The following is a 24,139-nucleotide window of genomic DNA, read 5'->3' on the forward strand; positions in this document are numbered from 1 at the left end:
GTGATTCAAACAACTTTAAAACTCTTACTAATATGCGCCACACTCTGTGAACCCACACCAAACAAGAATAACAAACAGATTTCTGGAGAACATTGGCTCTGTAACAGATTATAAACGCAACATAAGATTTACCCAGAATTCCAACGCATCCATGACTGTTCAATCAATCAATCAAAGTTTATTTATATAGCCCTTAATCACAAGTGTCTCAAAGGGCTGCACAAGCCACAACAATATTCTCAGCTCATATCTTGTACAGGAGAAAATGATGTCCAAGTGTAAAGTTAGAAACGGAGGGGTCACCAGGTTTTAAAGACAAGGGGAGACTTCACTGGCAGGAAATGCACTGATAAAATGCAATCATAATAATATTTATTATGTGTGTATCAACTAATCTCTACTTTACAATCCAAAGTAAAGAAAAAGTTGAAAAGTTTATAATCATATCCAAGTGAATAATGACTGGATATACTGTATGCTCATTCAAATTCATAGTATGGCCATTTATCAATCAATCAATCAATCAATCAATGTTCATTTATATAGCCCTAAATCACTAGTGTCTCAAAGGGCTGCACAAACCACAACACAAACCACTATGACATCCTCGGTAGGCTATATTATACACGTGCCCCCAACCCCGCCCACCTCAACCGACACATGGAGAGGGGGGGGGGGGGGGCTTAGCGGGGTGTATAATATAGCCAAGAGTCATGGATGCATTGGAATTCTGGGTAATTCTTATGTTGCGTTTATAATGTGTTACAGAGCCAATGTTCTCCTGTTTGTTATTATTTTTTGGTTAGGGTTCACAGAGTGTGGCGCATATTAGTAAGAGTGTTAAAATTGTTTTATATCACAACCATTAGTGTGATCTGTATGGCTGCAAATTCAAACTACTCCTCCAGTGTGAAAATGACGTCAGGGAGAGCATCACTTGTGATGTCACGAATTTGACCTGGCGGTGCTAATAAATTTGGTGAGCGAATTTTACCCGGCAGTAATTCAAGGCAGGCGCATAATACATGCCCGGTGGCTATTCAAGGAAATACGGCATTTAATTTAAGGACTAAATTGCAATAACAAACATATATTTCATGTACCATAAGATTTTTTGTGAAAAAAAGCCAATAATGCCATTTTTTGTGGTGCCCTTTCTGTAGAAAAGAATGGAAATACATGAGACCAGTTGGTCAATAAAAACCTGAATGGTACTGTGTCTTTAAATGCCTCTGTCCCGGTTGGAAGCCTAGCCCCGCCCCCTGGATGAAGCCTAGCCCCGCCCCTGGAGACTGGAACTTTTTTTTTTTTTTTCCAAAGTTGACTAAAGTCGACAAAGTGAGCAGCAGAGATTTATTTCCCTCTGCCAACGATGCGCCAATAAGATTCGCTAAAGTGACCGAACAACATTTTTAATCGACTTTTTCCGCCGATTCTTGGACTTTTGTAAGTTGTTTTTTTTTCCCCACTTTTTTTTTTTTTTCCCCTGCGCCAAGTTCGCGTGCAGGAATATATATTTATATATTTATTTATATGTGCTCTTTGTTGCTGTGTGAGAATGCTGGCGACGAACCAAGCAAGACTTTTGACAGCCAAGAAACTTCTAGTGCGACTTTAGGATGAACCGGGAGGACTTTTGCTGACTGGCGTCGACTTTCGCGTTTCCTGCTGCGCCAAAAGTTCAGGACGAACACGCTCAAGTTCCACGCACTTTGCAACTTTTGCAACTTTTACCACCCCCCAAAGTTGGAGAAGGACTTTTTTTTTTTTTTTTTTTTCCCTCCTAGCGGACCATGGATCCGGGCCAGCACAACCCTCCCGTCGGACACCAGATCGTCCACGTCCGGGGCGACTCGGAGACCGATCTGGAGGCTCTGTTCAACGCCGTGATGAACCCCAAGACCGCCATCATGCCGCCCTGCGTTCCCATGAGGATGAGGAAGCTGCCGGACTCCTTCTTCAAGCCGCCGGAGCCCAAGTCGCACTCCAGACAAGTAAGTCCGCCTGCGGGCCTGGTCCGACCCGACCCAGACTGCAGGCCCGTCCTGTGGGGGGAAGGGGGAGGGGGATGCATGGGAGGGGGGGGGGGGGGGGCGGGCCTCTCCGCGTCCCATTATTTAACTTTATCAAACTTTATCAAACTTTATCAAACTTCATCAAACTTCATCAAACTTCATCAAACTTCATCCAACTTCATACAACTTCATCCAACTTGATCCAACTTGATCCAACTTGATCAAACTTCATCCAACTCGATCAAAGTCGATCCCACTGGTGAAAAAAAGTGACAGCTCCCACCTGTACACCAACTTGTTTTCCAGAGCGGAGGAAATGACGTCACGGTGAATCATTGTCTAATTGTCACCATTTAAGATGAGTCAGCGTCATTTCTCCTTCTGAACATTTTTGTCCCAAAACTTCGTGTTCCTTCTCCTCCCCCACCCTGCCAGCCACAAGTGCGCATGCTCGCACCCCCCCCCCACGCACACACACACTCCTCCCTCCCCCTGAAGCCTGCCTCCACAAGTCACACTGGGAGTGAAGAATGTGGAAAAGAAAAACAACACAAACTAAGTTCAATTTAAAGAACATTTACCTGACAGGGCCTATAAGGTAAAACTTGGTACAAATTGGTGTAAGACCCGTTCTGGACCCCGGGGGTTTCCTAAACGGACTCCGGGTACCTTTTTAAGCGGGCCAAGCATAAATGTCAGGCACCTTTGAGGGACCCCCCAAGTGACAAGTCTTTGGTCCCCAGAACGTCTGCTAAACATTTTACTGTGTTTCCATTGGCAAGAGCCACTATATTTATAAATTATGAACATATGTATATATGGATGAATCATATGTATGTGTATGTATATATATATATATATATATATATATATATATATATATATATATATATATACAGTATTTCCTTAAATTGCCGCCAGGGCGCTAATTAATTTAAAACCTCTTCTCACTCCTGCGCTTACCAAAGGCATGCGGTAAAAGAAAGCATGCGATAATTATTTTAAAACTTCTTCTCACTCCGGCACTTACCAAAGGTATGCAGTAAAAATTTGAGTGTGATGTAAGCTTGGACCTTAAATCCTACTGAATAGCTCTTAATCTTCTTCCCTTTATGCAATTTCAAATTACCGGTATTGAAATCAGCCTCCTCCATTTTGAAAATGATGACAGGGGAAGTGTCACGAGTTTGACCAGGCGGTAATACTAAGCATGCGCTAATTATTTTGGGAAGTGAGTTTGACCCGGCAGTAATTCAAGGCAGGCGCATACTATATGCCCTGCGGAAATTCCAGGAAATACTATATATATATATATATATGTATATATATATATATATATATATATATATATATATATATATATATATATATATATAGGCCCTGCGATGAGGTGGCGACTTGTCCAGGGTTTACACCGCCTTCCACCCGATTGTAGCTGAGATAGGCTCCAGCGCCCCCCGCGACCCGAAGGGAGTAAGCGGTAGAAAATGGACATATATATATATATACATATATATATATATATATATATATATATATATATATATATATATATATATATATATATATATATATATATATATATATATATATATATATATATATATATATATATATATATATATAAACCCCGTTTCCATAAGAGTTGGGAAATTGTGTTAGATGTAAATATAAACGGAATACAATGATTTGCAAATCCTTTTCAACCCATATTCAATTGAATGCACTACAAAGACAAGATATTTGATGGTCAAACTCATAAACCTTTTTTTTTTGCAAATAATAACTAACTTTGAATTTCTTGGCTGCAACACGTGCCAAAGTAGTTGGGAAAGGGCATGTTCACCACTGTGTTACGTCACCTTTTCTTTTAACAACACTCAATAAACGTTTGGGAACTGAGGAAACTAATTGTTGATGCTTTGAAAGTGGAATTCTTTCCCATTCTTCAGTCGTTCAACAGTCCGGGGTCTCCGCTGTCGTATTTCACGCTTCATAATGCATCACACATTTTCGATGGGAGACAGGTCTGGACTGCAGGCGGGCCAGGAAAGTACCTGCACTCTTGTTTTACGAAGCTACTCTGTTGTAACACATGTCTTGCTGAAATAAGCGGGGGCGTCCATGATAACGTTGCTTGGATGACAACATATGTTGCTCCAAAACCTGGATGTACCTTTCAGCATTAATGGTGCCTTCACAGATGTGTAAGTTACCCATGCCTTGGGCACTAATACACCCCCATACCATCACAGATGCTGGCTTTTGAACTTTGCGCCTATAACAATCAGAATGGTTATTTTCCTCTTTGTTCTGGAGGACACCACGTCCTCTGTTTCCAAATATAATTTGAAATGACCACAGAACACCTTTCACTTTGCATCAGTCCATTTAGGTGAGCCAGCTGCGTTTCAGGATTTTGTTGATAAACGGGTTTGGCTTTGCATAGTAGAGTTTTAACTTGCACTAACAAATGTAGTTACTGGCAGTGGTTTTATTTAGTGTTCCTGAGCCCATGTGGTGATATCCTTTACACACTGATGTCGGTTTTTGATGCAGTACCGCCTGAAGGGATCAAAAGTCCGTAATATCATAGCTTACGTGCAGTGATTTCTCCAGATTCTCTGAACTTTTTGAGGATTTTACGGACCGTAGATGATAAAATCCCTAAATTTCTTGCGATAGCTCGTTGAGAAATGTTGTTCTAAAACTGTTCGACAATTTGCTTACAAAGTGGTGACCCTCCCCCCATCCTTGTTTGTGAATTAATTAGCATTTCATGGAAGCTGCTTTTATACCCAATCATGGCACCCACCTGTTCCCAATTAGCCTGCACACCTGTGGGATGTTCCATATAAGTGTTTGATGAGCATTGCTCAAATTTATCAGTATTTATTAGATAGATAGATAGCTAGATAGATAGATAGATAGATAGATAGATAGATATTTAAATAAAAGTAAATCCATCCATCCATCCATCATCTTCCGCTTATCCGAGGTCGGGTCGCGGGGGCAACAGCCTAAGCAGGGAAACCCAGACTTCCCTCTCCCCAGCCACTTCGTCTAGCTCTTCCCGGGGGATCCCGAGGCGTTCCCAGGCCAGCCGGGAGACATAGTCTTAATGGGGGTTTAAATGGAAACAAAATAGAGAAATATTAAAATAAGAATAAAAACTAAAAAGCAACAATGGGAATAAAAATATAACAGTAAAATAAGAATATAACAAGACAAAGTAGGCAGTAGTGACCATGTTATGAAAACGTATCGCACCGTTATTGTTTTGCATCCCCTGTCATCCTAATACCCCCCGCCCCAGAAAGGAGTTGTACAGTCTAATGGCGTGTGGGACAAAGGAGTTTTTGAGTCTATTAGTCCTGCACTTGGGATGAAGCAGTCTAGCACTGAACAGGCTCCTCTGGCTACTGATAATGCCATGCAGAGGGTGACTGGCATCATCCAGGATGCTCTCTAGTTTGTCAATTATTATTATTACCACCTTTCCCAACTTGTTTGTCACGTGTTGCTGGCATCAAATTCTAAATTTAATGATTATTTGCAAAAAAAAAAAACGTTTATCAGTTTGAACATCAAATATGTTGTCTTTGTAGCATATTCAACTGAATATGGGTTGAAAATGATTTGCAAAAGGTAAATGGGTTGTATTTGTATAGCGCTTTTCTAGCTTCAAGGTACTCAAAGCGCTTTGACACTACTTCCACCTCATGCACCCATTCACACACACATTCACACACTGATGGAGGGAGCTGCCATGCAAGGCGCTAACCAGCACCCATCAGGAGCAAGGGTGAAGTGTCTTGCTCAGGACACAACAGACGTGACGAATGGGGATTGAACCAGGGACCCCCGGGTTGCGCACGGCCACTCTCCCAACTGCGCCACGCCGACCCATCGTATTCAGTTTATATTTACATCTAACACAATTTCCCAACTCATATAGAAACAGGGTTTGTGTATATGTATATATGTTTATATATATATGTATATATATATGTGTGTGTATGTATGTATATTATTTCTATTTATACATGTTTATTTCTATACATATTTATGTATAATATATATTTACTATGCATATTTATACATATGTATTCATATACATATTTGCATATAAATATGTATATATTTGAAAATGATGACAGTCCATGATCCCTTTTGTTTTGATTAAACAGTCGGATTCCCCTGGTCCGCACCAGTTCTAAGTCAGCTGACTTATTTATACACATGTATAAATACAAACAGATACATATATATATATATATATATATATATATATATATATATATTGGCCCTGCGATGAGGTGGCGACTTGTCCAGGGTGTACACTACCGCCTTCCGCCCGAATGCAGCTGAGATAGGTTCCAGCGACCTCAAAAGGGACAACTGGGAGAAAATGGATGGCTGGATGGATACATAAATTTATATAAATATATATATATATGGATGGATGGATATATATATACATACATATATACACAGAGATACTGTACATATATACCTAATACACATACATACTATTTACACTGTATCAAACACTAAATACATATAATCTAAATATTATCTCAAAAAGACAAAAAACTCTGAATGAATCGAATTATTTGATTTACATGATGTTTATATTATATATTATATGTATATGATTTACATGATGTTGTTTTGGTTAGTCGTTTAATGAGTGAAAGTAATCAAATTAAATGCATATTGTGGACTTAGTTTACACACCATCGTGTGTGGGTGTGTGTGTGTGTGCGTGCGTCTGTGTCTGTGTTTTTCTATATCTACCCTTCTTGAGACACCAATAGAAAAGTAGCTTCCATATGAGGAGGTTGTGAACAAGTGATGACAAACATCATGGTCCCAATACGGACAACCATTGCATCTGATAGATGTCTGTGAACATTGCTCCAAAGTCAGGATTTTTTTGTTGATTTAATGTGCATACAAAAGTAAAGATTGACAGGTGCAAAGGCAGCAATATATGATAAAACAAGACGGCAGCTAAAGAAGGACTTCACTATTCATCCCCGAAAAAAGGGCCAGGTGTACAGTTGATTTTACGACTTCTGGTTCTGACGTAAGACAACCCACATGTGACCATAGGATGAACAAATACACTACGGTACTAAGACTATAGTGGCCATTAACAGTTAGCTTCTTCAGCTGGGTTGCCCAGTGTGCGGCACAGGGGCCAACTGTGGTCCATCACTTCTTTGTCCTCGGCCTTAAGCACATTACAAAAACAAAAAAATAGAGATCTCATTTGCACCCCTGCTGGTGAAATCTATGATAATGAGGGTGGTCCCAAAAAAGGAGGATTTTTCAAATGGACTGTGTGTCGCTTTTAAAAGTGCTCCCTCCCTCTGGTCAACATATGAAATAACAAGTCCGTGTAAAAATGTTAATTGCTCCACCTCTGGCCAACATATGAAATAAAAAGTGTGTGTAAGAATTTGAAATGCGCCCCCTTTGGCCAAAATTAATGGAAAAATTTAAATATAAAAAAATATATAGAGACATACTGTAATAACTTGAAGTAAATAATGAAAATTAAAAACCAATTACAAAAAACAATAATTTACTAACAGCCTTACATTTTTTATATTTTCATAGTATGTATATATTATTAATGTGGTAAAAAACATCTCTTATTTATCTAGAAAGGGTGGTCCTTAAAGGGTAACATTATCACAATTTCAGAAGGGTTAAAACCAATAAAAATCAGTTCCCAGTGGCTTATTTCATTTTTCGAATTTTTTTTCCAAATTTTACCCATCACGCAATATCCCGAAAAGTGCTTCAAAGTGCCTGATTTTCACCATCGCTATATCCACCCGTCCATTTTCCTGTGACGTCACTACGAGATGCCAATACAAACAAACATGGCAAATAGAACAGAAAGATATAGCGACAATAGCTCGGATTCAGACGCGGATGTCAGCGGCTTAAGCGATTCAACAGATTACGCATGTATTGAAACAGATGGTTGAAGTACGGAGGCAGATGGCGAAAACGAAATTGAAGAAGAAACTGAAGCTATTGAGCCATATCTTGACGGACAACAGCAACGATGACGAATTCGGCGATCGCCTTCTAACCAACGATTGCATCTTTTGACAACTGCTGCAACTTGAATCCGTTGATTGGTATGTGTTTGTTTGGCATTAAATGTGGGTGGAGGGAAAGGCTGGAGGCAAATATAGCTACAAATGAGGCATAATGATGCAACATGTACATACAGCTAGCCTAAATAGCTGGCAGTCATGCCGTGAGCAAATATGTCTGATCAGCACATAAGTCAATAACATCAACAAAACTCACCTTCGTGATTTCGGTGACTTTATCGTTGGAAATGCATCTGCTTTGAGTGTCGCAGGATATCCACACATCTCTGTGCCATATCTGTCGTAGCATCGCTATCGTCGGTAGCGATGCTACGACAGAACAGAACAAACGAGGGACTTTCGCCTCTTTCGACAACTGGTGCAATTTGAATCCGTCGATTGGTATGTGTTTGTTTGGCACTAAATCTGGGTGGGTGGAGGGAAAGGCCGGATGCAAATATAGCTACAAAAGAGGCATAATAATGCAATATGTACATACAGCTAGCCTAAATAGCTGGCAGTCATGCCGTGAGCAAATATGTCTGATTAGCACATAAGTCAATAACAGCAACAGAACTCACCTTTGTGATTTTGTTGACTTTATCGTTGGAAATGCATCTGCTTTGAGTGTCGCAGGATATCCACACATCTCTGAGCCATCTCCGTCGTAGCATCGCTATCGTCGGTAGCGATGTTACGACAGAACAGAACAAACGAGGGACTTTCGCATCTTTTGACAACTGGTGCAACTTGAATCCGTCGATTGGTATGTGTTTGTTTGGCATTAAATGTGGGTGGAGGGAAAGGCTGGATGCAAATATAGCTACAAATGAGGCATAATGATCCAATATTTACATAGAGCTAGCCTAAATAGCATGTTAGCATCGATTAGCTTGCCGTGACCATTGATATATCTGATTAGCACACTCCACGTAAGTCAACTTGAATCTGTCCCTGATCGTGTTGTTACACCCTCCGACAACATGTTAGTGATTGTGTGTGTGTGTGTGTGTGTGTGTGTGTGTGTGTGTGTTTTGATGTTTTTTTAATGAATAGACACTTGATAAAAGTTTCAATGTTGATGATGTGTATTTAATAAATATCAAAGAAAGTTATAGTAGGCACAAACACTTGTTTTGATTCGATGTTCCCTAAAATCTACATTCAGGCTATAAATAGTATCATGTGTGTGTGAAACAATGTTGTAAGTACACCTCTGCACCACTCTGTGTCCTTGTCAACATTGACGGTAAGGTAAATAAGTTAGTTTTCAGTGTGGAACATAAATATTAATGTTCCCAAAATGAAATTCCTATTTTTTGACCGACTTCAACTATTTGATACTGACTAAATCATGAATCCACAACATTTGTATATAAAACACTTGAGGAAGTCAGGATTAATGTGCACCTGTTGTCTGCTTTTGGAGGCGGGGTTTGAAGGATGATACTGATGAAGTATATAATACTGCATGATACTGATCAAGCACATGGTACTGATAAAACACATGACACTAGATGATACCGATAACGCACATGATACCGAAAATACATGATACTGATAAAGAACATGATTCTGATAAAACATATGATACTGATAAAGCACCATGATACTGCATAATATTGATAAAGCACACAATACAGATAAAACACATGATACTGATAAAACAGATGATACTGCATGATATTGATAAAGCACATCATACTGTATAAAACTGATGAAGCACATGATACTGATAAAGCACATGATACTACATGATACTAAAAAAAACAGATGATACTGATTGATACTGATAAAATGCATGATATTCCATGATACTTATAAAGCACATGATACGGATAAAGCTCATTATACTGATAAATCACATGATTCTGCAGGATACTGATAAAGCACATGATACAATACGATACTGATAAAGCACATGATACTCAATGATAGTGATAAAGCATTATCATTGATACACAATACTGATGAAACACAAAATACTGATAAAGCACACGATTCTGATAAAGCACATGATACTACACGATACTGATGAAACACATAATACTGATAAAGCACATGATACGACACGGTACTAACAAAGCACACAATACTGATAAAGCACATGATACTGATAAAGCACATGATACTACACGATACTGATAATGCACACAATACTGATAAAGCACATGATAATACACAATACTGATAAAGCACATAATACTGATAAAGCACATGATACTACATGATACTGATGAAGCACATACTACTGATAAAACACATGATACTACACGATACGGATAATGCACATAATACTGATAAAGCACATGATAATACACAATATTGAAAAAGCACACGATACTCATAAAGCACATGATCCTGATAAATTACATGATACTACCCGATACTGATAGAGCACACGACACTGATAAAGCACATGATACTAATTAAGCACATGATACTACACAATACTGATAAAACACACGGTACTGCATGATACTGATAAATACATGATACTACATGATACTGATAAAACACACAATACTGATAAAGCACATGATCTACAAGAGAGTGATAAAGCACACAATACTGATAAAGCACACAATACTGATAAAGCACATGACACTACACGATACTGATGAAGCACATAATACTGATAAAGCACATAATACTGATAAAGCACATGATACTACACGATACTGAAAAAGCACATGATACTGATAAAGCCCATGATACTACCCAATACTGATAAAGCACACGATACTGATAAAGTGGAAGGATATAATGGACCGGTGACTCAAATGGTGTCGATCTGCCGTTGCTCCTTTCAGTCACTGTGGTACACCCGATTACTTTCCATCAGGGCGGAGCTTAACCCCCTGCCATCACAGGTGACTCAGGATGTGTCGTCATGACAATGTTAAAGTCAGACATGTTGTTTTTGTGCGGCAGGCGAGCACGGACGCAGGCGGCGGCGGCCCCCTCACCCCACACCACGTGCGCGCCCACTCCTCGCCCGCCTCCCTGCAGATGGGCGCCGTCTCGGGGGGCTCCCTGGCCGGCATGGGGCCACCCGGCACCTCCCCCCAGCACCCGCGCCAGTCCTCCTACGAGATCCCCGACGACGTGCCCTTGCCTCCGGGCTGGGAGATGGCCAAGACCGCCTCGGGCCAGAGATACTTCCTCAAGTAAGGCCACGCCTCCTCGCCACACCTGAAGGCAGCAGGTGTGGCGCCCTCACCTGCACGCTCCTCTTGTTAGCATGCTAGCAAATGTCTGGGAACTCTCCAGCCATTGGCCGCGTCTCCATGTTGGTCAAACACCTGTGCTGCCTCCAGGTGTGTGACACAAGTGTACCACACAGGTGTGTGCCACAGATGTTTGACACAGGTGTTTGACACAGTTGAGAGCCACAGGTGTGTGCCACAGGTGTTTGACACAGGTGAGTGATGTATCACAGGTGTTTGACACAGGTGTTTGACACAGGTGTTTGACACAGGTGTGTGACACAGGTGTGCGCCACAGGTGTATGACACAGGTGTGTGCCACAGGTCTGTGCCACAGGTGTGCGACACAAATGTGTGCCACAGGTCTGTGAAAAGTGTGTGCTACAGGTGTGTGACACGTGTGTGCCACAGGTGTGTGACACAGGTGTTAGACACAAGTCTGTGAAAAGTGTGTACTACGGGTGTGTGACAAGTGAGTGCTACAGGTGTGTGAAAGGTGTGTGACAAGTGAGTGTCACAGGTGTGTGACACATGTGTGTGCCACAGGTGTGTGACACAGTTGTATGGCACAGGTTTTGGACACAAGTGTATGACACAGGTGTTTGACACAGGTGTGTGACACAAGTGTACCACACAGGTGTGTGCCACAGATGTTTGACACAGTTGTGAGCCACAGGTGTGTGCCACAGGTGTTTGACACAGGTGTATGACACAAGTGTGTGCCACAAGTGTGGGCCACAAGTGTATGACACAGGTGTTTGACACAGGTGTATGACATAAGTGTGTGACACAGGTGTGTGCCACAAGTGTGTGCCACAAGTGCATGACACTGGTGTGTGCCACAGGTGTGTGACACAAATATGTGCCACAGGTGTGTGAAAAGTGTGTGCCACAAGTGTATGACACAGGTGTGTGCTAAAGGTGTGTGACACGTGAGTGCCACAGATGTGTGAAAAGTGTGTGCTACGGGTGTGTGACAAGTGAGTGCCACAGGTGTGTGACACATGTGTGTGCCACAGGTGTGTGAAAAGTGTTTGCTACAGGTGTGTGACAAGTGAGTGCCACAGGTGTGTGACACAGGTGTGTGAAAAGTGTTTGCTACAGGTTTGTGACAAGTGAGTGCCACAGGAGTGTGACACAGGTGTGTGTTTTGTGCCAGAAATGTGTCTGACACTTAGAAAAGAGCGACACCATGTGTTGTGTTTTTCATGAAGCCAAAAGCAGGCATCATTTCATCCTGGTGACATCACCATCTGTTTTTCACAATAACATGTTTTTTTGTTTTCTTCTTGGAGGCATTCAAGGGGCCAAATACTCAGAAGTATGCAGGGGCCAAAAACAGAAATATTTATCTATAGGTGACAAAGTATATTATTATTATTTTTTTCATTCCACTGGAAGTTGACGTACAAATTTAGGTGTTGAATTTTATATATATATATATATGTATGTGTGTGTGTGTGTGTGTGTGTGTATATATATATATATATATATATATACACACATATATATATGTATATGTATGTATGTATATATATATATATATACACACACACACACATATATATATATATATATATATATATATATATATATATATATATATATATATATATATATATATATATATATATGCTCAGAGAGTATCGGACTGTCTGATTGTGGCAGTCTGCTCCCTGTATGATCCGTGTCAGAGCTTGGTCCGCATTGGACCCGTTTCCAGTGAGGGTTGGATTCCGCCAAGGCTGCCCTTTGTCACCGATTCTGTTCATAACTTTTATGGACAGAATTTCTAGATGCAGTCAGGGTGTTGAGGGGATCCAGTTTGGCGGCTGCTGGATTAGGTCCCTGCATTTTGCAGTTGATGTGGTCCTGATAGCCTCATCTGGCCAAGATCTTCAGCTCTCACTGGATCAGGGTTGCAGCCGAGTGTGAAGCGACTGGGATGGGAATGAGCACCTCCAAGTCTGAGTCCATGGTTCTCGCCCGCAAAAGGGTGGCGTGCCATGTCCGGGTTGGGGAGGAGACCCTGCCCCAAGTGGAGGAGTTCAAGTACCTAGGAGTCTTGTTCACGAGTGAGGGAAGAGTGGATGTTGAGATCGACAGGCAGATCGGTGCGGCGTCTTCAGTAATGCGGACGTTGTATCGATCCGTTGTGGTGAAGAAGGAGCTAAGCCGGAAGGCAAAGCTCTCAATTTACCGGTCGATCTACGTTCCCATCCTCACCTATGGTCATGAGATTTGGGTTATGGCCGAAAAGACAAGATCACGGGTACAAGCGGCCTGAAATTAGTTTCCTCCACCACCCTCACGCTCTCTTTTAGAGATAAGGTGAGACGCTCTGTCATCTGGGAGGGGCTCAAAGTAAAGCCGCTGCTCCTCCACATCGAGAGGAGCCAGATGAGGTGGTTAGGGCATCTGGTCAGGGTGCCACCCGAACGCCTCCCTAGGACACGTTGGAAGACTATCTCTTCCCGGCTGGCCTCGGAACGCCTTGGGATCCCCCTGGATGGAGTGGTTGGAGATAGGGAAGTCTGGGCTTCCCTGCTTAGGCTGCTGCCCCCGCAACTTTGGATAAGTGGAAGAAGATGTATATATATATATATATATATATATATATATATATATATATATATATATATATATATATAATATAAAACTTTAGACTTGGACAGTATGACATCATGAGTTAAGAAGATCTCCTTAAAGTTGGCCTTTTTTTGTCTTTGGTGCAACAAACTTTATCAAAGTTGACTCCAGCAAACATCATATATTCACTTGGCAGTCAGAGAAACTACGTTTTCACTCCAGATGTTGGAAGGTTTCACATCTGGACCACATCTGTAGTGTTTCAAAGAAGTGTGTGTGTGTGTTTGTGTGTTTGCGTGTGTGTGCGTGTGTGTGTGTGTGTGTGTGTGTGTGTGTGTGTAAAAGGACAATGAGTTGAGTAAAAGTCAGACTTGTGTACTTATTTTAGTATTTCTGCGTGACTATTTTGCCCAAGAAGACAAAGAGCAGCCAAGGAGTGCACAAGTTTGTTGCAATCCCATTTTGGAATGTTTTTCTGCGTTCGCGTCTGATGTCGTCCGGGCGGAGTTCCCGTCCTGCAAAGCTGTCACCCAAGTGCAAGAAAAGATGTGCGGCAGAAGACACTCCCCTATTTATAAACATGTCACACGGGTGTGTGCAGGCGGGGTAGGGGAGGATCGGGTTTCACTCACTTGTTTTGAGCTCCGCATCACACCCGGCCAATGTTGTGCTGAGGAATTTCCCCCGCAGTTGTTTATTAGCATACTGTAGGATGGGGGCGGGGCCAAAGATGCAGACATCTCTGTCCCTTTAAGAATAGGCCATGTGGAGACGAGCAGAAGACTCCCTTTTGTGTCGCCACCAAACACCAAACTTGATTCGCACCGCAGTCTCCCAGAATAGTCTGAAGAAGAATTTGTGTAAATCCTACTCACTAATTACCTCCACCAAGACTTCACTAATTACCTCGACCAAGACATCCTGCTTTCATCTCGCTACACTCGTTAGCGAGCTAGCATCAGATATGACTCCATGAACAGAAACTACTAAGATACAGTATTCACATTATACATAAACAACTGAGATACAGAATTTACATTGAACATAAACTACTACTATATAGTATTCACATTGAACATATACAACTAGAATACAGTATTCACATTAAGCATAAACCACTAAGATACAGTATTCATGTTAAACATAAACAACTAAGATACATAATTTACATTGAACATAAACAACTAAGATACAGTATTCACATTGAAAAAAACAACAACAACTAAGATACAGAATTCACATTGAATGTAAACCACTAAGATACAGTATTCATATTAAACATAAACAACTCAGATAAATGATTTACATTGAACATAAACAACTAAGATACAGTATTCATATTGAAAAAAAAAACAACTAAGATACAGAATTCACATTGAATGTAAACTACTAAGATACAGTATTCACATTACACATAAACCACTAAGACACAGTATTCACATTAAACATAAACCACTAAGATAAATTATTTACATTGAACATAAACAACTAAGATACAGTATTCATAGTAAAAAACAACAACAACTAAGATACAGAATTCACATTGAATGTAAACTACTAAGATACAGTATTCACATTACACATAAACCACTAAGACACAGTATTCACATTAAACATAAACCACTAAGATACAGTATTCATGTTAAACATAAACAACTAAGATAAATTATTTACATTGAACATAAACAACTAAGATACAGTATTCATAGTAAAAAACAACAACAACTAAGATACAGAATTCACATTGAATGTAAACTACTAAGATACAGTATTCACATTAAACATAAACTACTAAGATACAGTATTCACATTGAACAAAAACTACTAAGATACAGTATTCACATTGAACATGTACAACTAAGAGACAGTATTCATATTGAACATAAGCTGTTAAGATACAGTATTTGCATTAAACATAAACTACTAAGATACAGTATTGAAATTAAACATAACAAACTAAAATACAGTATTCACATTGAACATAAACCACTAGGATACGGTATTCAGATTAAAAAAAACTACTAAGATACAGTATTCACATTGAACACAAAAAATTGAGATACAGAATTCACATTGAACATAAACTACTAAGCTACAGTATTCACATTGAACATGTACAACTAAGATACAGTATTCATATTGAACATAAACTGCTAAGATACAGTATTCACATTGAACATAAACTACTAAGACACAGTATTCATATTGAACACAAACAACTAAGATACAGTATTCACATTGAACATAAACTACTAAGATACAGTATTCACATTAAACATAAACTACTAAGATACAGTATTCACATTGAACATAAACTACTAAGATACAGTATTCACATTGAACATAATCTACTAAGATACAGTATTCACATTGAACAAAAACTACTAAGACACATTATTCACATTGAACATGTACAACTAAGATACATTATTCATATTGGACAAACTACAAAGATACAATATTCAGATTTAACATTTACTACTAAGATACAGTATTCACATTAAACATAAACAACTAAAATACAATATTCACATTGAACATGTACAACTAAGATGCAGTATCCATTAAGAGTTCTCCAATCTAAGATGGAGGCTCCATGAAGAGTTCTCAAACCAAAGAAGGAGGCTCCATGAAGAATTCCCTTACCAAAGAATGAGGCTCCTTGAAAAGTTCTCCAACCAAAGAAGGAGGCTCCATAAGAGTTCTCCAACCAAAGAAGGAGGCTCCATGAAGAGTTCTCCAACCAAAGAAGGGGGCTCCATGAAGAGTTCTCCAACCAAAGAAGAAGGCTCCATGAATAGTTCTCTAACCAAAGCTGAAGGCTCCATGAAGAGTTCTCCAACCAAAGAAGGAGGCTCCATGAAGAATTCTCCTACCAAAGAAGGAGGCTCCATGAACAGTTCTCCAACCAAAGCTGGAGGCTCCATGAAGTGTTCTCCAACCAAAGCTGGAGGCTCCATGAAGAGTTCTCCAACCAAAGAAGGAGGCTCCATGAAGAGTTCTCTAACCGCAGCTGAAGGCTCCATGAAGAGTTCTCTAACCGCAGCTGAAGGCTCCATGAAGAGTTCTCCAACCAAAGAAGGAGGCTCCATGACGAGTTCTCCTACCAAAGAAGGAGGCTCCATGAAGAGTTCTCCAACCAAAGCTGGAGGCTCCATGAGGAGTTCTCCGACCATAGAAGGAGGCTCCATGAAGAGTTCTCCGACCAAAGAAGGAGGCTCCATGAAGAGTTCTCCTACCAAAGAAGGAGGCTCCATGAAGAGTTATCCAACCGAAGAAGGAGGCTTCCTGAAGACTTCTCCAACCAAAGAAGGAGGCTCCATGAAGAGCTCTTCAACCAAAGATGGAGACTCCATGAAGAGTTCACCAATTAAAGATGGAGGCTCCATGAAGAGTTCTCCAACCAAAGAAGGAGGCTCCATGAAGAGTTCTCCAACCAAAGATGGAAGCTCCATAAAGAGTTCTCCAACCAAAGAAGGAGGCTCCTTAAGAGTTCTCCAACCAAAGAAGGAGGCTCCACGAATAATTTTCCACCCAAAGAAGGAGGCTCCATGAATAATTTTCCACCCAAAGAAGGAGGCTCCACGAATAATTTTCCACCCAAAGAAGGAGGCTCCACGAATAATTTTCCAAGCAAAGAAGGAGGCTGCATGTGCAGTTCTTCAACCAAAGTTGGAGACTCCGTTAAGATTTCTCCAATTAAAAATGGAGGATCCATGAAGAGTTCTCCACCCAAAGATGGAGACTCCATGAAGATTTCTCCAACTTAAAATGGAGGCTCCATGAAGAGTTCTCCAATTAAAAATGGAGACTCCATGAAGAGTTCTCCAACCAAAAATGGAGACTCTATGAAGATTTCTCCAACCAAAGATGGAGGCTCCCTGAAGAGTTCTCCAATTAAAAATAGAGACTCCATGAAGAGTTCTCCAACCAAAGCTAGAACTCCATGAAGAGTTCTCCAACCAAAGAAGGAGGCTCCATGAAGAGTTCTCCAACCAAAGAAGAAGGCTCCATGAATAGTTCTCCAACCAAAGCTGGAGGCTCCATGAAGAGATCAAGTTGCACAAGTGTTGCCTGAGAAGAAGAAAGGTCTCAGATTTAAAGAGTGCCCCAACGTCAACACAGTCTGTTGACCTTTCCTCCTCCTCCTGGCAGCACTTTGATTCATGGCAGCATGGGGGTTAGGTCACCTTGCTGGGGGGGCTGGGGGTGGGGGAGGGGGGCGGGGTCATAAACTAATGAAGCTTTCGGGTTTAGACACGGCGGCCGACTAGGCGCCGTAATCACTGTTTCCGGACGCTTATTAAACGCAGCTTTCAGTCCGTGGGAAGTCGGCCCTAAGCTGGGGGTCGGCTCTTGTGTGTGTGTGTGTGTGTGTGTGTGTGTTTGGGGCGGGGGGTACTTATTGTGGGCCCCCAGGGGCAGGTAGAGCTGTATGTTGACGGACCCTTTTGTCTCTTCCCAATTGGATAAAACACTCTAGGTGACTTGTTCCCGCGCCCACAATGGCTCAGTCGCTGTTTTTTAAAGGGAATGGGAGACATGAACATGTTTGTTTTTACCTTTTTATGCATTCTAAGTAGTGAAACACGGCAAGAAGAAGTGACTGACAGGACTACATTATTGTGTCCATAAAGTCCCCAGAAAACACCAACAGTACTCCATGTACATGTGGTGACCTGAATATCAACAAGTATTAGTGATATTGTTATTATAAGTGCTGACACAGAGGAACAAATTTTAGAGAGCTAACGAGCTTATGCTGCTATATTGACATATTGAGCTGCTGGATGGCCTCTGAGTTGGTGAAAGCTAATTCGAGATGGTAAATCATGTCTCTCACCTGGATAGTAGAAGGTTGAGGACATAAACCCACAAGTTGGTCAACTATGACATCCAAGTAGACCCGGAGATGGCCAGAAAGACACAAAAGTAAAACTCGTTTTTTGAGGATTATGAAGAATTGTTGATTTAAGGGGGAAGATACAACCATCCCATCAGTCTTTATCCCATGTTAATATGAATGTTACTACAATGTATGTATATATATATATATATATATATATATATATATATATATATATACATTTAAAAATATACATATTTGTATACATACATATATACATAGATGTGCATATATATATATATATATATACATACATACATCTATATATATATATATATACATATATATATTTATATAGATATATATATGTATATATATACATATACATATATATATATGTATATATATATATATGTATATGTATATATACATATATCTCTCTCTCTCTCGCTCTCTCTCTATATATATATATATATATATATATATATATATATATATATATATATATATATATATATATATGCATGTGCGTGCGTGTGTTTGCACAAGAGTGCACAATAAGCAACTAACATTTTGCATTAATATTACTGGGATAAAATATCCAATCATCCATTCTCTACTGCTTGTCCCTTTCGGGGTCGTGGGCAGGAGAGAAGCCATGATGTCCGTATCCAAACAGGGGTGGAGGATCGGGGGAGGCAGTCCAAAGTCCAGAGAGGAGTCGAGGCACAAAGCTGGATCGCAGGGAAGATGAATGACACTGCGGAAGACACAAGTGACATTAACTAGGGACACAAGGAAGGAACACTGAGAAAGTGAGCAAGGTACGAGAGCGGGTTGCCAGACGTGATGTTTACTGCGAAGATAGGCTACGTTCTGGCATAGGTTCCACGGGTCCGCTGGTCTTTGTGCCGCTCCCTGTCATTATTACCAGATGCGCTGATTCCTGATTGCCTGCAGCCTTGTCGCTGTGTGGGCGTGCTGCGCCCAGCGCAAGCAGGGGCGTGTCTGGGCGCGCTGACAGCGGATGGGAAAAGTCCGCGCTGTGACAGATTAATAGCTAAACTTTGATCATGTCTAGTGTGTGTGTGTGTGTGTGTGTGTGTGTGATAAAGAAAGATGACTAAATAAGAACAAGGAGAACGTAGACACCAGAGAAGCTGTCAAAGGTTTTCTTTTTATCGTTCTTCAAAAATGATGATAATGATAATAATAACAAATATAATAATGATAGTAATAATGACAATAACAATACCAATTATAATAATTATAATATTAACGATGATAATCAAATAGTAAAAATGATTGTAATAATAATTCAAATAATAATAATGATTAAAAATTATAATGATGACAATGATAATAATGATAATAATAATAATAATAATGATAACAATATTAATAATAATAATGACAATACCAATGACAATAATTATAATAATAATAATGATGATAATGATAGTAGTAATAATATTTGTAATAATAATAAAAGTAATAATAATGATAATAAAATAATAATAATGATAATTATAATAATAATAATGATGATAATGATAATAATAATAATGATGATGATAATAACAATAATATAATAATGATGATAATAATAATAATGGTAATAATGTAATAATAATAATAACAATAATAGTAGTAATAATAATAATAGTAATATAATAATAATGATGATAATAATAATAATGATGATAATAATGACAATATTGATAATGATAATATTTATAATGATGATAATGATAATAACAATAATAATAATAATAATAGTAATAATGACAATACAAATGATAATGATTATAATATTAATGATGATAATCGTCATAGTAATAATAATTGTCATGATAATAAAAAAAACTAATAAAGATAATATTAATGATGACAATGATAATAATAATAATAACAGTAATCATAATGATGATAATAATAATAATGATGATAGTAATAATAATGATAATAATGTAATAATAATAATAATAACGATAATGGTAATAGTTATAATGATTATACTAATAATGATGATAATGATAATAATTATAATAATGATGGTAATAATGACATTAATGATGATAATAATAATGATGATGATGATAATAATAATAATAATGGTGATAATAATCATAATAATAATAATAACAATAATACTACTAATAAAAACAATACCAATACTACTACTACTAATAATAATAACAATAATAATAAAAGTAAAAATTATAATAATAGTATTAATGATAATGATATGAGGTGGTGTACGCCGCCTTCCGCCCGAATGCAGCTGAGATAGGCTCCAATGAGCCCCCGCGATCCCAAAAGGGACAAGCGGTAGACAATGGATGGATAATGATAATAATAAAGGGCTGTGAATCTTTGGGCACCACACAGTTTGATTCTTGGGGGTAAATATTCGATTTAGAATCAAATCGATACTTTTCAATAACATCGGGTGCCAGTCCTAGGATGAACTACATCAAATATATGTGATACATTTCGATATGACTTCTAATAAAACTGTTATGATGAAAAACATTCTTACCAAACATTTAATAAAGTCAAACACAAATAGGGCAACAATGTTTGTATCTTCTCTTATGTAAAGTAAATGTATTCAGCTGATTTAGATCATCTACAGTTTGTACATCTACTAGCTACAAAATAATTAATTCAACTTAATAATACTTTGCAAGACTACAGAACTATAAATAACACAAAAATGGCCAACACACTGCAGTCCTGGGTTCAAATCCAGGCTCGGGATCTTTCTGTGTGGAGTTTGCATGTTCTCCCCGTGAATGCGTGGGTTCCGTCCGGGTACTCCGGCTTCCTCCCACTTCCAAAGACATGCACCTGGGGATAGGTTAATTGGCAACACTAAATTGGCCCTAGTGTGTGAATGTGAGTGTGAATGTTGTCTGTCTATCTGTGTTGGCCCTGGGATGAGGTGGCGACTTGTCCAGGGTGTACCCTGCCTTCCGCCCGATTGTAGCTGAGATAGGCGCCAGCGCCCCCCGCGACCCAGAAAGGGAATAAGCAGTAGAAAATGGATGGATGGATGGATGGCCAACACACTACGTTTACTATGTATTGTTGTACTTCATACATGCTAACATTACTGTCGTATAAACAACATTTATTAATGTGCTTTACACATTCTACATCGCTAGTTGTGAAGGTTGCAGAGCAAATACTTCCTTAGCGGCACTAACTACACATGGTTAATGCTAATGCTAACGACCGCGAGACCTTTGCTCCAAAGAAATGAAAAGTGTTGTCAGTGGTTTGGTTTTTTGGTAACAGACGTGGGACAATTGACTGCACATGATGATACTATGCATGATAATTACCATGCATGATGATACCAATCATGATGATAGCATTTATGATTACCATACATGATGGTACCATGCATGATGATACCATGTATGAATATACCATGCATGATGATACCATGCATGATGATACCACCCATGATGATGGCATCCATGCATGATGATTACCATGCGTGATGATACCATCCATGTATGATGATACCATGTATGATGATACCATTAATGATGATATAATTTATGATAACACATGCATGATGATATCATGAATGATGATAGCATCCATGTATGATGACACCATGTATAATGATACCATGTATGATGATACCGTGTATGGTAATACCATGCATGATGATACCATCCATGTATGATGATACTGTGCGTGATGATACCATCATTGAGATCATACATGATACCATCTATGAGAATGCCATGTATAATGGTATCATGCATGATGATACCATGTAAGATGATACTATGCATTATCATACCATGTATGATGATACTATGCATGATGATATTATGATGCTATGTATGATATCATGCATGATGATACCATGTATGAAGATACCATGTACGATGATTACATGTATGATGATACCATGTATGATGATACCATGCATGATGATACCATGTATGATGACTACATGTATGATGATTACCATGTATGATGATACCATGCATGATGATACCATGTATGAGATCAGGTGTTAGAGTCATGTTATAAAGTCTGTAAAGTTCTACTCAGGTGGGATTATCAGTAATAAGTGAACTGCAGACAAGTTCCCCCCCCTCACTACGGCACGGCCCGAGGGTCAAAAAGGAAGTGTTTAACGGTCAAACGAGTGCCCTTATTGAAATGTATATTTAAGAAATTGTGTTAGATGTAAATATAAACGGAATACAATGATTTGCAAATCTTTTTCAACCCATATTCAATTGAATGCACTACAAAGACAAGATATTTTATGTCTAAACTCATAAACTTAATTTTTTTTGCAAATAATAATTAACTTTGAATGTCATGGTTGCAACACGTGCCAAAGTAGTTGGGAAAGGAAATGTTCACCACTGTGTTACATCACCTTTTCTTTTTACAACACTCAATAAACGTTTGGGGACTGAAGAAACTAATTGTTGAAGCTTTGAAAGTGGAATTCTTTCCCATTCTTGTTTTATGTAGAGCTTCAGTCGTTCAACAGTCCGGTCGTATTTCACGCTTCATAATGCGCCACACATTTTCGATGGGAGACAGGTCTGGACTGCAGGCGGGCCAGAAAAGTACCCGCACTCTTTTTGTACGAAGCCACGCTGTTGTAACACTTGTCTTGCTGAAATAAACAGGGGCGTCCATGATAACGTTGCTTGGATGACAACATTGTTACGACTTGGAAATGAGAGGACCCAGATACAGAGAGGAAGTTTCCAAAAATAACAGCTTTTATTTTGAAATAACTTTTTAACCTCCGGTAAAAAAGTATTTCACCAAAATATATATAACGTACAGAAAATAAATCCGAGGATAAACACTAAACTCAAAAATCACTCCAAAAAATAAGGAGGAATACTACTTTAAGAAAATAACCTAACAAAATTAGAATATCAAGAAGAATGAACAAAAAGCACTCCAACAGGAGGAAAAATAACTCTAATGATATATACAAATACAATATCTATGAATAAACAAAAAATCACTCAATCAATGAGGAAATAAAACAAAATTTGGAATAACAAATAATTAGGTCGACGAAGGAAAACTAAGGACGCATGAAGGAGGAAAAAGTAAACTCAAAATTGCAGCAAAAAAAATAACTGCTTTGATCAAACATTAAGGAGAACAAGAAAAAACAGGAGCAAGGCAAGGAGGGAATCAAGGACATGGACTTGGACGCTAGAAGGCACGATAGACGAGACGATCTGGCAAAGGACAAACGGAGAAGTGAGCTTAAATAGGATGTGGGAGTGATGGGGAACAGGTGGAAACAATCAGGAATCAAGGATGACGTCAGACTGGGGACACAAGAGGAAG

The 24,139-nt window shown here is 39.2% G+C and overlaps 1 protein-coding gene across 2 annotated transcripts in view; it reads left to right on the top strand.

Annotated features, from left to right (window-relative positions):
- The first annotated feature begins 1,310 nt into the window (after positions 1–1,310).
- The window catches only part of yap1 (Yes1 associated transcriptional regulator), an 88,170-nt gene continuing 65,341 nt past the window's right edge, over positions 1,311–24,139 (top strand). For both annotated transcript variants that reach the window (XM_061877977.1, XM_061877978.1), the window contains exons 1-2: positions 1,311–1,994; positions 11,069–11,304. In XM_061877977.1, the coding sequence (XP_061733961.1) occupies positions 1,794–1,994; positions 11,069–11,304 (437 nt within the window). In that variant the 5' untranslated portion in view covers positions 1,311–1,793. The remainder of the gene's footprint in view (positions 1,995–11,068; positions 11,305–24,139) is intronic.

Source organism: Nerophis ophidion, linkage group LG18, assembly GCF_033978795.1.
Source record: "Nerophis ophidion isolate RoL-2023_Sa linkage group LG18, RoL_Noph_v1.0, whole genome shotgun sequence".
NCBI lineage: Eukaryota > Metazoa > Chordata > Actinopteri > Syngnathiformes > Syngnathidae > Nerophis > Nerophis ophidion.